General features: G+C 60.0%; 1 protein-coding gene and 1 pseudogene across 2 annotated transcripts in view; one reads left to right on the top strand and one right to left on the bottom strand.

The window, feature by feature from the left end:
* The first annotated feature begins 3,534 nt into the window (after positions 1–3,534).
* The window catches only part of TSPEAR (thrombospondin type laminin G domain and EAR repeats), a 190,841-nt gene continuing 181,978 nt past the window's right edge, over positions 3,535–12,397 (top strand). The window contains exon 1 of one of the 2 annotated variants that reach the window (XM_012501851.2): positions 3,535–3,649. Coding sequence is in view for 1 of the 2 variants with exons in the window: in XM_003277377.4 (XP_003277425.2) it covers positions 3,568–3,649 (82 nt within the window). In the remaining variant the exon portion in view is untranslated. The remainder of the gene's footprint in view (positions 3,650–12,397) is intronic. The other variant, XM_003277377.4, reaches the window with a different exon arrangement.
* Positions 11,284–12,131, bottom strand: LOC100584790 (annotated as a pseudogene).

Here is a 12,397-nt window from a genome sequence, read left to right as displayed (position 1 = left end):
CAGACCTGGGATGGGCTGCCGTTCCCTCCTATGCTGTGAGGGCCTGGTGGGCCGTGAATTCCCTTGTTAGCAATGCAGCACTTACTCAGCCTGCTTCTAGGGAATGAAGCTCAGCTCTGATGTCTGATGTTATGGCAGGGACATGCTTTCTTCTTTACACACGCATTTCTCTTAGTGAGTTCTGGGGATTCGTCTCCATGAGACTTTGATACATATGATGTGGAGGATTTCTCTCTTTTCTTTTTCTTTCTTGATTAGTCTATTTTCACACTGCTATAAAGAACTACCTGAGACTGGGTAATTTATGAAGAAAAGAGGTTTAATTGACTCACAGTTCCACAGGCTTAATGGGAAACATGGCTAGGAGACCTCAGGAATCTTACAATCATGGCGGAAGGCGAAGGGGAAGCAACCACATCTTACCAAGGCGGAGCAGGAGATAGAGAGAGCAAAGGGGAATGCCCTATACCTTTGAAGAAACAGATCTGGTGAGAATTCCATCATGAGACAGCACTAGGGGGATGGTGCTAAACCATGAGAAACCACCCCCATGATCCAATCACCTCCCACCAGGCCCCTCCTTCGACATGTGGGAATTACAATTTGACATGAGATTTGGGTGGGGACTCCTTTCCCTCCCCTCCCCTCCCCTCCCCTCCCCTCCCTCCTCCCCTCCCTCCTCCTCCCCTCCCTCCCTCTCTCCCTCCCTCCTTCCCTTCCTCTCCCTCCCTCCCTCCCTCCCTTCTTTCCTTCCTTCCTTCCTTCCTTCCTTCCTTCCTTCCTTCCTTCCTTCCTTCCTCTTTCTTTCTCTCTCTTGATAGTCTTCCTCTGTCTCCCAGGCTGGAGTGCAGTGGTATGATCATGGCTCACGGCAACCTCTACCTCCTGGGCTCAAGTGATCCTTCAATCTCAGCCTCCTGAGTAGCCGGCACTATAGGTGCACACACCACGTCCAGCCAATTTTTAAAATTTTTTGTAGACATGGAGGCTCACTATGTTGCCAATGTTGGTCTTGAACTCCTTGGTTCAAGCAATCCTCCCAGTTCAGCCTCACAAACTGCCAGGATTTCAGGCGGGTGCCACCTCGCCCAGCCTAAGCAGGCTTCTGATCACCGATGTCTCAGAGCTCCACGTGGGTGAGCCAAGCTTGTGTCCCTGAGGCAGGGGCTGTGGAGTCCACCTGCAAATGCGCCTGCTTTTTCTCATCGAGCATTTTGGAGCTGGTGTTCCCTGGGTCATGGTTCAAGAAATGCTGATTTAGGTACATTATACCTATCACTTAATTTATAGGACAGTCCTACCACACATGTCCTCCTAGGCACATTTTACAGACGTGGAAGTTAAACCTCGGAGAAGTTAAGTGACTTGTCCAGGGTCACACAGGGAGCTGTAGAGGAGGGAGCTCTGAGCTTTCCTCCTGCGCTCAGCACATCTTTGTGAAGTTTTGTATGTGAGGAGTATTTCCACTGGCTCACCCTTAGTTATCTTTGAGACTATTACTAGTATTACTGCATCAAATGTAACGTAAGAAAAATTTCCCGGAAGGGTTCAAGGGAACTTAATTGTGATTCTTTAAATGAGCTCTGGAGTGCCACCTGGCCATCATTTGGGGGGAGTCCCCATCCCCTCAGGGGCGTGGTCTCAGAGGCCACTGTTAACCGCAGCTGGCCTGGGAGCGGCCCAGCCCAGGACAAAGTTCTCATGGATTGGGAAACAAAAGAGGAGACTCCATTTATTCCACTTGCACAACGATCAGGCCTTTCGCTCCTTTGAGGAACCATGTACTCCCTCATTAGGTTAGGGTTGTCATGAATGGTGCTATGTGGAGCGTTTCCAGCTGCTGAGCCCCAGTGGGGTGGGGAGCCCACTCAGGAAGCCTCTGTCCTGGCACTGAGTGCCCACCGGAGCTGGCAGGGGGTCCTGGGGTGTGAGGGAGGCACACCCCACCCCAGGACTCACTTGGGTGCTGGAAGAGGAGTCACATATAATGGGAGAGCTTTAACCTCCCTTCATATGATGCCAGTTAACTCAAGCCTCATAAATAGGACTACGAATTAATATCTGTGAATTAATATTAACTATGAATTAATATCCCTGGAGGCGGGGCCGGGTAAAAGAGGAAGAGAGAGGGAGACAGAATGAGCCTGTCCGATCACAGGGGCTGTTTATGGGAAGAGCCTCCAGAGCCCCAGGAGCTCTCTGTGCCTCCCCACTTTCTCCCTCTCCCTCTAGGTCTTTCCCCAGTCTCTGTTCCTCTCTTCAGCCCCTTTCTCCTCCCCTCCCTCTGTCTCTGTCTCTCTCAACAAGCCCTAATGACAGGGTCTGTGCTCTTGGAAAACTCATTATGTCAGAGGTCACGGAGCTGGGGCTTCCTTCTGAAACTAGCAGGAGTGGGTGCACTTTGTGGGCCTGTGAACCAGGGAAAGCCATCGGCCTCCGACCAGTTTGCCAGGGCCTCCACACCAGGCACGGAAACCCAGCACCCAGTTGCGTTGGAGATTTCTGCAAGAATGCTGCATTCAGTGCTGTTTGGAGAGGGTAGGGGGGCAGGGCACTTTTGTAAAAAGAATACTCCTAGTTAATAGCTGCTCCCCTCGAGTGGCATTTCATGCCCACTGCAGTGTCGAGAGGTCAGACGCGAGGGTCCTTGGCTCTGGATGAGTGACCATGGCCGCGCCCCTTCCCCGAGGGACACTCACCCGCTCCTTCTCATTAGCTGTTCCCTTTAAGGACCGACTTCCCTCCAGAGGGAAATTCCTGAAACCCAACAGTTGACAAACCCACACACCCTCGGGAGGGCTGGGCACCAGATAAAAAGCCCTCCGAGGGAGCCCAGTCCCTCCTGAGGACGGCCGCTGCCGCCGGGGGACCCAGCAGAGCCCGGGACCTGCCGCCTAGACCCCCCCACCCCCCGCAAAGCACAGGACCTACCTCTGGGACCCCCCCCTCCCCACCACAGCAGAGCCCCGACCTGCCTCTGGGACCCCCTAGCAGAGCCCCGACCTGCCTCTGGGACCCTCCAGCAGACTGTGGGGACTGCTGCCCAAACCCCCAGCCAGAGTGCACCCACCCCACCGGCTCCCGGCCTGCCATGGTCGCCTGTGCCCCTGGTCGAAAAGGCAGTGAGCCCAGAGAGCCTGCGCCTGAGGGAAACGGTCTTCTAAGTTTCTCTGGCTTGTACTCAGCTCTCCGCAGCACGATCTATTTCTGTCTTTCCTTTTGGAAAGTGTGCTTTGCCAGTGACTAATCCCAGGCCGTGCCGAGATTGTTATCACCTGTCACCTGCACGCAGGACCCAAGCCCATCAGGGAAATGAAGAGATAAACCAGCGGCTGCAGCCCAACCTGCCAGGGCCACCTGCCTCCCGCAGGCAGCAACCAGAAGCTTCCCCACCGCGACTGCCAGGGCCACCTCTGTCCCCGCTGCAGGCTGCTGGCATGTGGCCGTCGCAGTGACCCCCGGGGGCCCCGCGGCCGCCCCGGGAAGGCTGACGTAGACGTCTGAGGAGCAGCCACTTCCCTGCAGGCTGAGCGGAGCCCTGGATGGAGCTTGGCACCCAAGCCCCTCATGTCTGCCCTGCTGAGGCTGTGTTTTGTGCTGCCCCTGGTGGCCCCCGGCCACGGCGCGCAGCGTTGGGAGCCCTGCACAGGTAAGGCAGGGGCATGGGAACTCGGGCGGGGGTATCTTGCAGGGGAGCTGGGAGGGGCGTCGAGTCACAAATGCCACTTTCTAACACTGATTCAAGCCGCGGTGCCTGAGGATGCTTTGGCAGGACTGGCAGGTAGCACCCTGGGGAGACGGGCAGCGGCGGGAGGAGCACAGGTGGGGAAGATGAAAGCGCAGGGCGGGCAGTTGCAATAGAAACGCGGCTCTTTAGAACGCACGCAGGGTGGGGACGAGCTTCAAGAGCTAACCAGCAGCCACGGGGCCTCCACAAGTGCTTACCTGCTGGGCTTCCCGGGAAAGGCTGACACCTGCTTTGGGAATGAAGAATGAAGTCGCAGCAGCCCAGCAGGCCGCTGTGCACGAGCCGAGCCGTTTCCTTAGCTGGTGGAGGTGCCTCCAGCCTGCACTCAGCAAAGCGAAGGGCCACACCGGGCCTGCTCCTTCCCCACATGAGCAAAAAGATGGAGACACAGACACAGCCCCAAACACAACCACCTCCGGAGTGAAGGGCTCGGTTCTTTGGGGCGTAACCTGGTCTGAGTGGAGAGCCCCGGGCTGGCTCACCCGGGGGCCCTGGCGAAGCCTGGGGGTCTCCTTCCCACCTTTTAGAAAGGCTGTTTGGCTTGCTCATGACCATGACCCGCTAATACTTTTCTAGAGTTTCTGCTGAGGGATTTTACTTATCAAACCAAAATTTAATAAAGTAACAGGACAACTAGAGCTGGTCACTAGAAACCCGGTTACTGGACAGTAAATTAGTGACTCGAGCACTCAGGCTACGCGGCACGGCTATCAGGGGAGGCGAGGAGATGGCTTGCGCTTCTGGTTTTGTTTGCAAATCATACATCCTTGGTTCCCTGGAATAGATAAGTCCACCCCCGGCACCGGGCCACAGCTCTCTGCTCGGATGGCACTCAGATCCCGATGACATGACCAGGGGATGAGCACGATCACCCGAGTATGGAACGCGCTGACTCGAGTGGGGGGTGGGGGTGGGGGGTCATAAACGTGTGTGCCCACCCAGGGACGGATGGCTGTGCCTCCAGGACAGCCCTTGGGCTGTGCGGTGGGAGGTAGGCAGGCCTTCCGTGCTGGAACCATTACTGCCTGGGTGTTGGGGACGGGACTGAAGCCCCTGCCCCCTGGGCTCCAGCACAGCTGCACCTGCCCGCAGGGACTGCCTTGGAACTGGGTGATTCTGCAAACAATACGAGAGCCAAGTCAGCTTGTGGCAGAGCAAAATCCCCTGGCTTCACGCGATCGAGGGCCCAGCGCCAGCCTTTCTCCCTCCCCTGCTCGGGGACCCCGGGGCAGCTGAGCGACTCCTCAGTACACCCTGCAGTGGGGGGTGGGGTGGGGGGCATGAGTCACAGACATGTATTTTCATGTTCCCTTTAGCTCAGGGAACAGAACCAACCTGCATAATAATAATACAGGTTATTTATAAAGCCCGCCCCCTCTCCCCTGAAGCTAGGTTGCCAATAGTTAAAAGATGACCCAGTTATAAATACCACGAACCAGGGAGGAAAGATAAAAGTCACGTAATAATATTGAGCTAAATTTGGAACACTCCCAAGAGACTTGCATAAGGGCCAGCCAGGGCTTCAGATCATTCTGTAGAAGTCACCTTGGTTCCATTCCGTTTTGGGAAGCACATGCGCTTGCTCGCTCTGTGGGGTTCTGTGGGATTCCGCCTTAGCGTAGGGCCCCGCTGGCTGGGGGTTGTGCCGCTGTGCGCGTGAAGGCACCGGGTCGTGGCTGCGCCGTCTCAGCTTTCTAATCCTGCTCCGAGTCTGTGCCCACGGCGTGGAGCCGCGGCGGGTGGTTGACCCGCAGGTCACAGGCGGTCGTGAGGCTGGGGGTTTGGGTCTGCCACGGGGCCCACGCCCCTTCTCTGGAGTTGTCGGGAGGGGAACCTGCTTGGATTTTCGGCGCTCATTCCCCTTTCGTCTCTCGCTTTCTAGGACTTACTTTGCTAATTAAGTGACTGCCAGGCTTTGGGGAAGTTGTGGGCTGGGATTTTCAGGCGGCTCCAGCCCCGTGGGCAGCAGTGGAGGACAAACCTGTGTTTTTACACCACACCGTAGGAAGCCTCAGTGCGAAGGGCGATTGCAGGGACCCTTCCGATTCTTGTAAGGAGCCTGTGGTCCGGGCTGCACCGTGCTGCGGACCCAGGGGAGTGGGCTGCACCCTAGGCTCGGCACCCCTCATTCAGAGCAACCCACTTCACCTCCATGTGGACAGGAGATCAAGGCAGGAGGTCCCGTGGGAGCCCTCTGAGGAGCACTGGACCCAGTGGGCGGGGTCACTGGTGGGCTCTGAGGGGCTGGGCAGAGGGAGGGCTGCGAGGCTGGGAGTCCCGGAGCTGCAGGATGGAGGGTGGCCATGTCTCTTTCCATTGCCTCTCCCTGTCCCGAGTGTTACCCCAGGAACCGTCAGCGGTGGGGACCGGTCACGCAGGACCCTGCTCAGTGAGGCCTCAGCCCCTGAGCTACCTGGCTGTCCTCATTCACTCCCCTTCCCCCTACATTTGCTCAGCATCCATGCCAGGAAAGGCCGTGCCCCCACCCGGGATGTGGCAGCCACAGGCCAGGGCCCCTGCCCACACGGAGCTGGCAACTTGGCCAAACTGCAGCTCTGCCCGGAGCGAGTGCTGTGAGGTCCCGCGGGCTGTGCCTGCCCTGCAGGTGTCCAGGAGGGCCTCAGGGAGCAGCATTCGGGGAGGGGACTGCAGGAAGGCTGTCAGCTGGTGGAGAGACCCCAGGGTGGGCTGAGGGAGGGGTGAGGATGGTTAGGTCTCTGGGCCTGGGGACGGGAAGGGTGCATCCCAGGAGCTGGAGAAGACACTGAGGAAATAAATGACGGCGCAGATTTGCATCTTAAAAGATCACTGGGGTGTGGAGGCTGCTGGCTGGAGCCCCTTTGCAATAGGAGGTTGGGGGAGGTTTTCCAGCCCAGCCCTCCTACTTCCACTGGTGCTCCCAGGAGCTCTGCCCTCAACCTCTGTCCTCTGCACTTCAGTGCCTAAAGGAGTGTGAGCGCTGGGGAGTCCTGGTCCCTGGCGAGGTCTCCAAGGCCGCTCCTGGAAGGCTCTGTGCTAGCGACACCTTCTCTTGGCTGCGTGTGCATGACCAAAGCCCTCTGAGTGTCCTGCAGTTAGGAAGCGTGCTCATTCCTGACCCGGCAGCCCACTCCTCTGTCCAGGGGGCCCAGCTCCCCACTCAGACCAGGAGCCTGCAGTCCACCCTGCTGGGGGCTGGGGGAGGGATCTGAGCTCCAGCCTGTTGCCCCCAATGCATGCATGCATGGGTTACCCCCAGCGCACACTTGCACTCCCTCTCTCTCCCGTCCTTTCTCGCTCACTCGCTCTCATATCTCTATCGCCTCGTGCTGTGGTGTGTGTGTGCGCGCGCGGGGCGGGGCGGGGGGGAATCGGGGGGCACAGGCTAGGCAGCCAGGAGGGATGTGTGTGACCCCAGGGCTCCAGGAAGAGTGGGGAACCGAGGCTGAGGGACCTGCTGGGAACGGACTGTCCAGTCCACTCCAGTGGGCCTAGGGCTTGTGGCATTTTTCTATCATGTTTAATTACTGAATCCATTCATGTTCTGAAATGAATGACCCCCGCCTATAGAGAATCAGAGGCTTAGCCGCCTCACCCATCACCTTTGTCTCTCAGAAAACAAATCTCAGAGTTAAGGACCCCCTCATTCCCTGCTTCCAGCCAGGCGGTCACTCTGGGACTCCTGAAGCGCAAATTGTCAGTGGCCACGACTTTCCTTTTATAAAATTCTAAATATAAGGCCAGCACTTTCCCCCACTCTGCTCCCACGGTCATCAGGAAACAAAGAATGTTTAGCTTTAGGGCTGAGCCCCATACACTCTGTTGGACACTAGGGTTCCGCTCCACACAAGCCAAGGGTCTCCAGCCTCTCTGTTTCCAGGATAACGAGACGCACACACAGGGCCCCGACGGTCTGGACTAGGTTCCCACCTATCTGAACGCCCCTCCTCTGCCCCTCCCTGCGCCCTGCAGCTGCGCCGCCTCGGCCTCCGCCTCTGCCACTACCCCTCACCCTCCCGACCCTGTGTCCTCTCTCCCCCTACCCCCTCTACCCCGCGTCCTTTCCCCATCCCCATCTTCCTGGTGGAGACCTTGGTGTTGCAGTGGGGGCAGGGGTGGAGCAGCAGGAGTGGGGAGGGCAGGTGTGGTGCTCCTGGCTGTCACCCCCGTCCTAATCCCAAATCCATGTCCAGTGGACTTCGCGCCCCGATCGCCTGGGCTGGGGCTAGGGGTGCTCGCCCAACCCCACCCAACTGATAAATGGAGGCGACCCCGCAGGATTCCTCACTGATCCCACAACCCCCAACTGATGCCCGCGCCAATTCCACTAGGAAAGCCAGGCGGGGGCGGACGTGAAAGCGGGTGCTTCCCAGCCCGCCTTTGTCCTTGGAGGGGTTGGGGGTGGGGGGACCCCATCTCTCGATGGCTCACTTTTCATCCCCCCCACCAAGGTGGGGCTTGGGGGTGGCTTTGGCCCTGGGTGGGGTCTGCGTAGGAGGCTCTGGCGAATCCAATCCCATGGGCACCTTGGGCACTGTCAGGGGCTCAGGGGCGCCGAAGAAAAACAGAAGAGAAGCTCGTCTCGCTTCTAGGGTGACCTAGTCGGGTTCAGCCTGGGGAGCCCCTCCCTGCCCCCTGTCCCAGCATCTGGGAAAGGAAAACGGTGGCGGGGCGACCCCTGAGGCCTGGAGCTGCTCGATCCCCGGCACCTCCGCCTCGGCTGCCCCCTCTGAGAAGTGGGTGAAGCGCGACCCAGCAAAACGACTGCGTGGGAAGCATTTAGCGTGTGCTGCGTGCGAGTCGGAGCCGGGGACTCAGGGAGGATCGTTCTGCACGGCTGGGGACAGCGGTGTGTGCGCGTGCATGTGTGCGCATGGGTGCGCGCGTGTGTGTGTGCGGGTGTGCGCGTGGGTGCACGCGTGTGTGTGTGCACGTGGGTGTGCGCGTGGGTGCGTACGCGTGGGTGTGTGCACGTGGGTGTGTACGCGTGGGTACGCGCATGAGTGTGCACGTGGGTGTGTACGCGTGGGTACGCGCATGAGTGTGCACGTGGGTGCGTGCGCGTAGGTGTGTGCGTGGGTGTGTGTGCATGGGGGTGTGCGCGGGTGTGTGCACGCGTGTACACACAGCTGCGCGGAAGAACCCGGGACGCAGCTGCCCTTCCTTGGTTTTGCCAGTGCATGTTTTCTGTGGTTTCTACCAGGGCCTGGTGTTGCAGCAGGGGAGGCGCTGCCAGCTCTACCTGGCCTAGGCCGCCAGTGGGCACTGGGAAGGGTCTGGGGGGACCTGTGCTCGCACTAGGCCTCGATCTGCAGCTGGGGGTTATGGGCTGAGCTTGGGGCACCAGGGAAGAGTCACCAGTGATTGGGGACAGGCCATCACCGGCCACAGAGAACAGGTCAGTGCATCTGGGTGGGGTGGGCATCCAGGGCTCCTTTGTAGTTAAACTGTGCTCCCAGAGGCAGCTGGGCTCCATCCAGGGTCCCTGGATGGCGTGCAGGGGCCGTGACATGACACTGGGTGGGAGCTGCTGCATCTTTCTCCTGAAAACATCTCCCCAGTGATGGGTGCGGAGGCAGCACACGGCTGAGTGGGCAGCACCTGCCACTGTCACCCACCAAGGCTCCTCTTCTGGTCCCCGTGGTAGATTTCTGGAAACTTCCTGTGGGCCCATCCTGGAGAGACCCTTGCTCCTCTTGTTAATCCAAGCCTTAGTGGAAAGACCCTCCCTCAAGCTGCTGCCCCTCGGTTTTGAACGATCTGGGTAACCAGCTCCATCCAGGTGTCCCCCTTGAAAGTCTGGTGTGTTCTGTCTCATGTGTTGAGAAACCTGTTCTGAGAAGGCCGTGGGTTTTACCCGCCAGCTGGAGGCCAACAGCTCTGGCAGGTCAGGGCGACCCCGCACTGTTTGGGTTCCCTGGGGGTTGGGGGTGGACTGGGCTAGAGGGAGGCTGATGATGTCACAGAGGGGGTGAAGTCTGGACTGACAGGCCACAGAAAATTTCAGGCCCCAACAGCCAGGGAAGTGGGGAACTGGCTTCTCTCACCCCGTGTTCCATGGTAGGGACCCCTGGAGAGTGGTGGGGGGGTAGGGTACCCCAGGGAAGCAGGGGGCAGGGTCCCAGCTACCTCCCCACCCCCAGGGGCTAGGAAGAAGATGGTAGGACCCAGTCTGTCTGAACCCATTTACACCAACCCCGTTTTAATTGCGGGAGGGCCTTCCTCTCACTGAGGGTCGTTGCAGGGAGAGTGCACTGGGAAAGCTGGCCCACTCGAGGGCATCTGCCCCACACTCTCCAGGGGAGACAGAGGCCAGGCGATCTTAGACCTGCACTGAGGGTCCTGGGAACATCTTGCTGGATTTCAGGGCCTCCTGGGATTGCAGCCCTGTGCACCCCTCAGTCCCACCCTGTTCCAGCTCCACTGCAGCTGGGGGGACTCAGGAGCTGGGCGGTGGCATTGGTGTGGTGTGGAGGGGACAGCAGGTGAGGAGGCGGCTCTGGTGACGAGTGAGGCTGGGTGTGGGACTCTTGGGGATCCTGGAAACACTGGCCCCAAAGGAAACCCCCAGAGAATGGCCAGCTTGGGCCCCAGATCCCATCGTGTGGGATCCCTAGGTCATGTACCCTTTGGCCTCTTTCCCTCTGACCTCTGCCACACCCAGCTAGACCTGGGGCCACAGAACAGATGTTGCCATTAGCCTTCACAAGCACAAACAGAAGGTGTTGGCCATTTAAATAAAATGCCAGGGTTCCAGGGGAGAGGGAGGCCCTACCCCATCCCACCCAGGAGCTGGCTGACCACAGTGACGCTCAGCTTCAGCTGTGCCTGCAGAGGGCCCCACACAGAGGCCAACCTGGGCCCTGTCCCCGCGGTTCCTCAAACTCACCAGGGACAGGGAGACATGGGGGCACCAGGCCCCTCCTGCCAGGGAGCCCTCTGGCCAGATGTGCCACCAGAGACATCACCACCTGAATCCTGGATTTGCAGCAGGGTCACCCTGAGAGCCGCCTGGAGGTGCAGATCCGGGAGGCCTGGGCCGCGGGGATGGGAGCCTGGAACTCAGCACCGCTGGAAATGCTACCACGACGTGGCTCATCTCTAGGGTTGCCGAAGCCAGGGCTGTGTTTGCATAGAGGGCCCGAGAAAGAATGAAATAGAACACTAGGCTGGGAGAGGAGCACGCAGAGGCAGAGAAGGCCAGTTTATTCATTGTGCAAGGCACGTGGTGGGCAAGGGCGGCCGATGGCTTGGAAGAGAAGGGCAGTGGGGGGCCAGGGACCTCCTGTGGCTATGGGGGAATATTCCACCACGGAACACCCGGGGCCCCTCAATAACAGGAGAGGGCTGTCTCATGGTCGCCTGGGCCTGGCTTGGAGGTAGTGGATGGGTAAGCCATGGTTGTGGGGTATGAGGTCAGCCAGCTTGCACACTGCGGTGTGTACCAGTGCGTGTGCTGAGAGGTCAGCAGTGGGAGAGGCTGGGGAGAACCTGAGCCTGGCTGGCCCTGGGGGACGTGCCCGTCAGCAGCTGAGCTTCTGGCCTGAGCAGAGGCCTCAGCAGGAGGGGCGGGAGCACACAGGGCAGCAGAGGAGGGACATGCAGGAGGCTGGGCGGCAGCAGCTGGGCTGGCAGGAGAAGGCGGGCGCACAGCAGGAGGGGACGGGCATGCAGCAGGCGGGCCTGCACACAGGGTGGCAGAGGAGGGACACGGAGGAGGACGGTCTGCAGCAGGAGGAGGTGCAGCAAGCCGGCTGGCAGCTAGACTGCTGGCAGCACAGAGAGGAAGCCCCAGAGCAGACAGGCACATAGCTCACAGGCTTGCAGCAGACAGTCTTGCAGCAGATGGGCACACAGCAGGACTGCTGGCTAGGGAGGAGGTGCAGCAAGCTGGCTGGCAGCTAGACTGCTGGCAGCAAAAAGAAGAATCCTCAGAGCAGGTAGGCACACAGCAGACGGGCACATAGCAGGCCTGCTGGCAGGGGGAGGAGGTGCAGCAAGCTGGCTGGCAGCCAGACTGCTGGCAGCATGCAGAGGAATCCTCAGAGCAGGTGGGCACGCAGCACACAGGCTTGCAGCAGACAGGCTTGCAGCAGACAGGCACGCAGCAGGCTTGCTGGCAGGGGGAGGAGGTGCAGCAAGCCGGCTGGCAGCTAGACTGCTGGCAGCACGAGGGCATGCAGGAGCTGGTGCAGCCTGATTGGCAGGGGCTGGGCTCACAGGCCGCCTGGCAGCAGGGGCTGGACACACGGCTCCCTGGGGTGCAGACCAGGGTCAGGCAGGGGGCCGGGGTGCAGCAGCTGGGGGCGCAGCAGGAGGGCTCACAGCAGCTCTCTGGGCAGTCGTCCACCTGCCAGGAGTCGGTGCAGGCACTGGAGCAGATGGACGTGGTGGACGCGGCCATGCTGGGGGTTGAACTGGGGGAGATGGGAGGGAGTGGGTGAGGGAGTAGGGGAGGGAGCAGGGGAGGGAGCGGAGGAGGGAGCGGGGTGGGGAGGAAGTGGGGAGGAAATGGGGGAGGGAGCAGGGGGAGGGCAGGAGCAGGGTGGGGGGGGGGGGGGGGGGGGAGGGAGCGGGGAGGGGGGGGGGGGGGGGGGGGGGGGGGAGCGGGGAGGGAGCGGGGGGGAGTGGGGGGGAGCGGGGGAGGGAGTGTGCGGCGCTCGGGGCTGG

Source organism: Nomascus leucogenys, chromosome 25, assembly GCF_006542625.1.
Source record: "Nomascus leucogenys isolate Asia chromosome 25, Asia_NLE_v1, whole genome shotgun sequence".
NCBI lineage: Eukaryota > Metazoa > Chordata > Mammalia > Primates > Hylobatidae > Nomascus > Nomascus leucogenys.
Note: the sequence above shows the minus strand (reverse complement) of the source record. Positions and strands in the feature narration are given on the sequence as shown.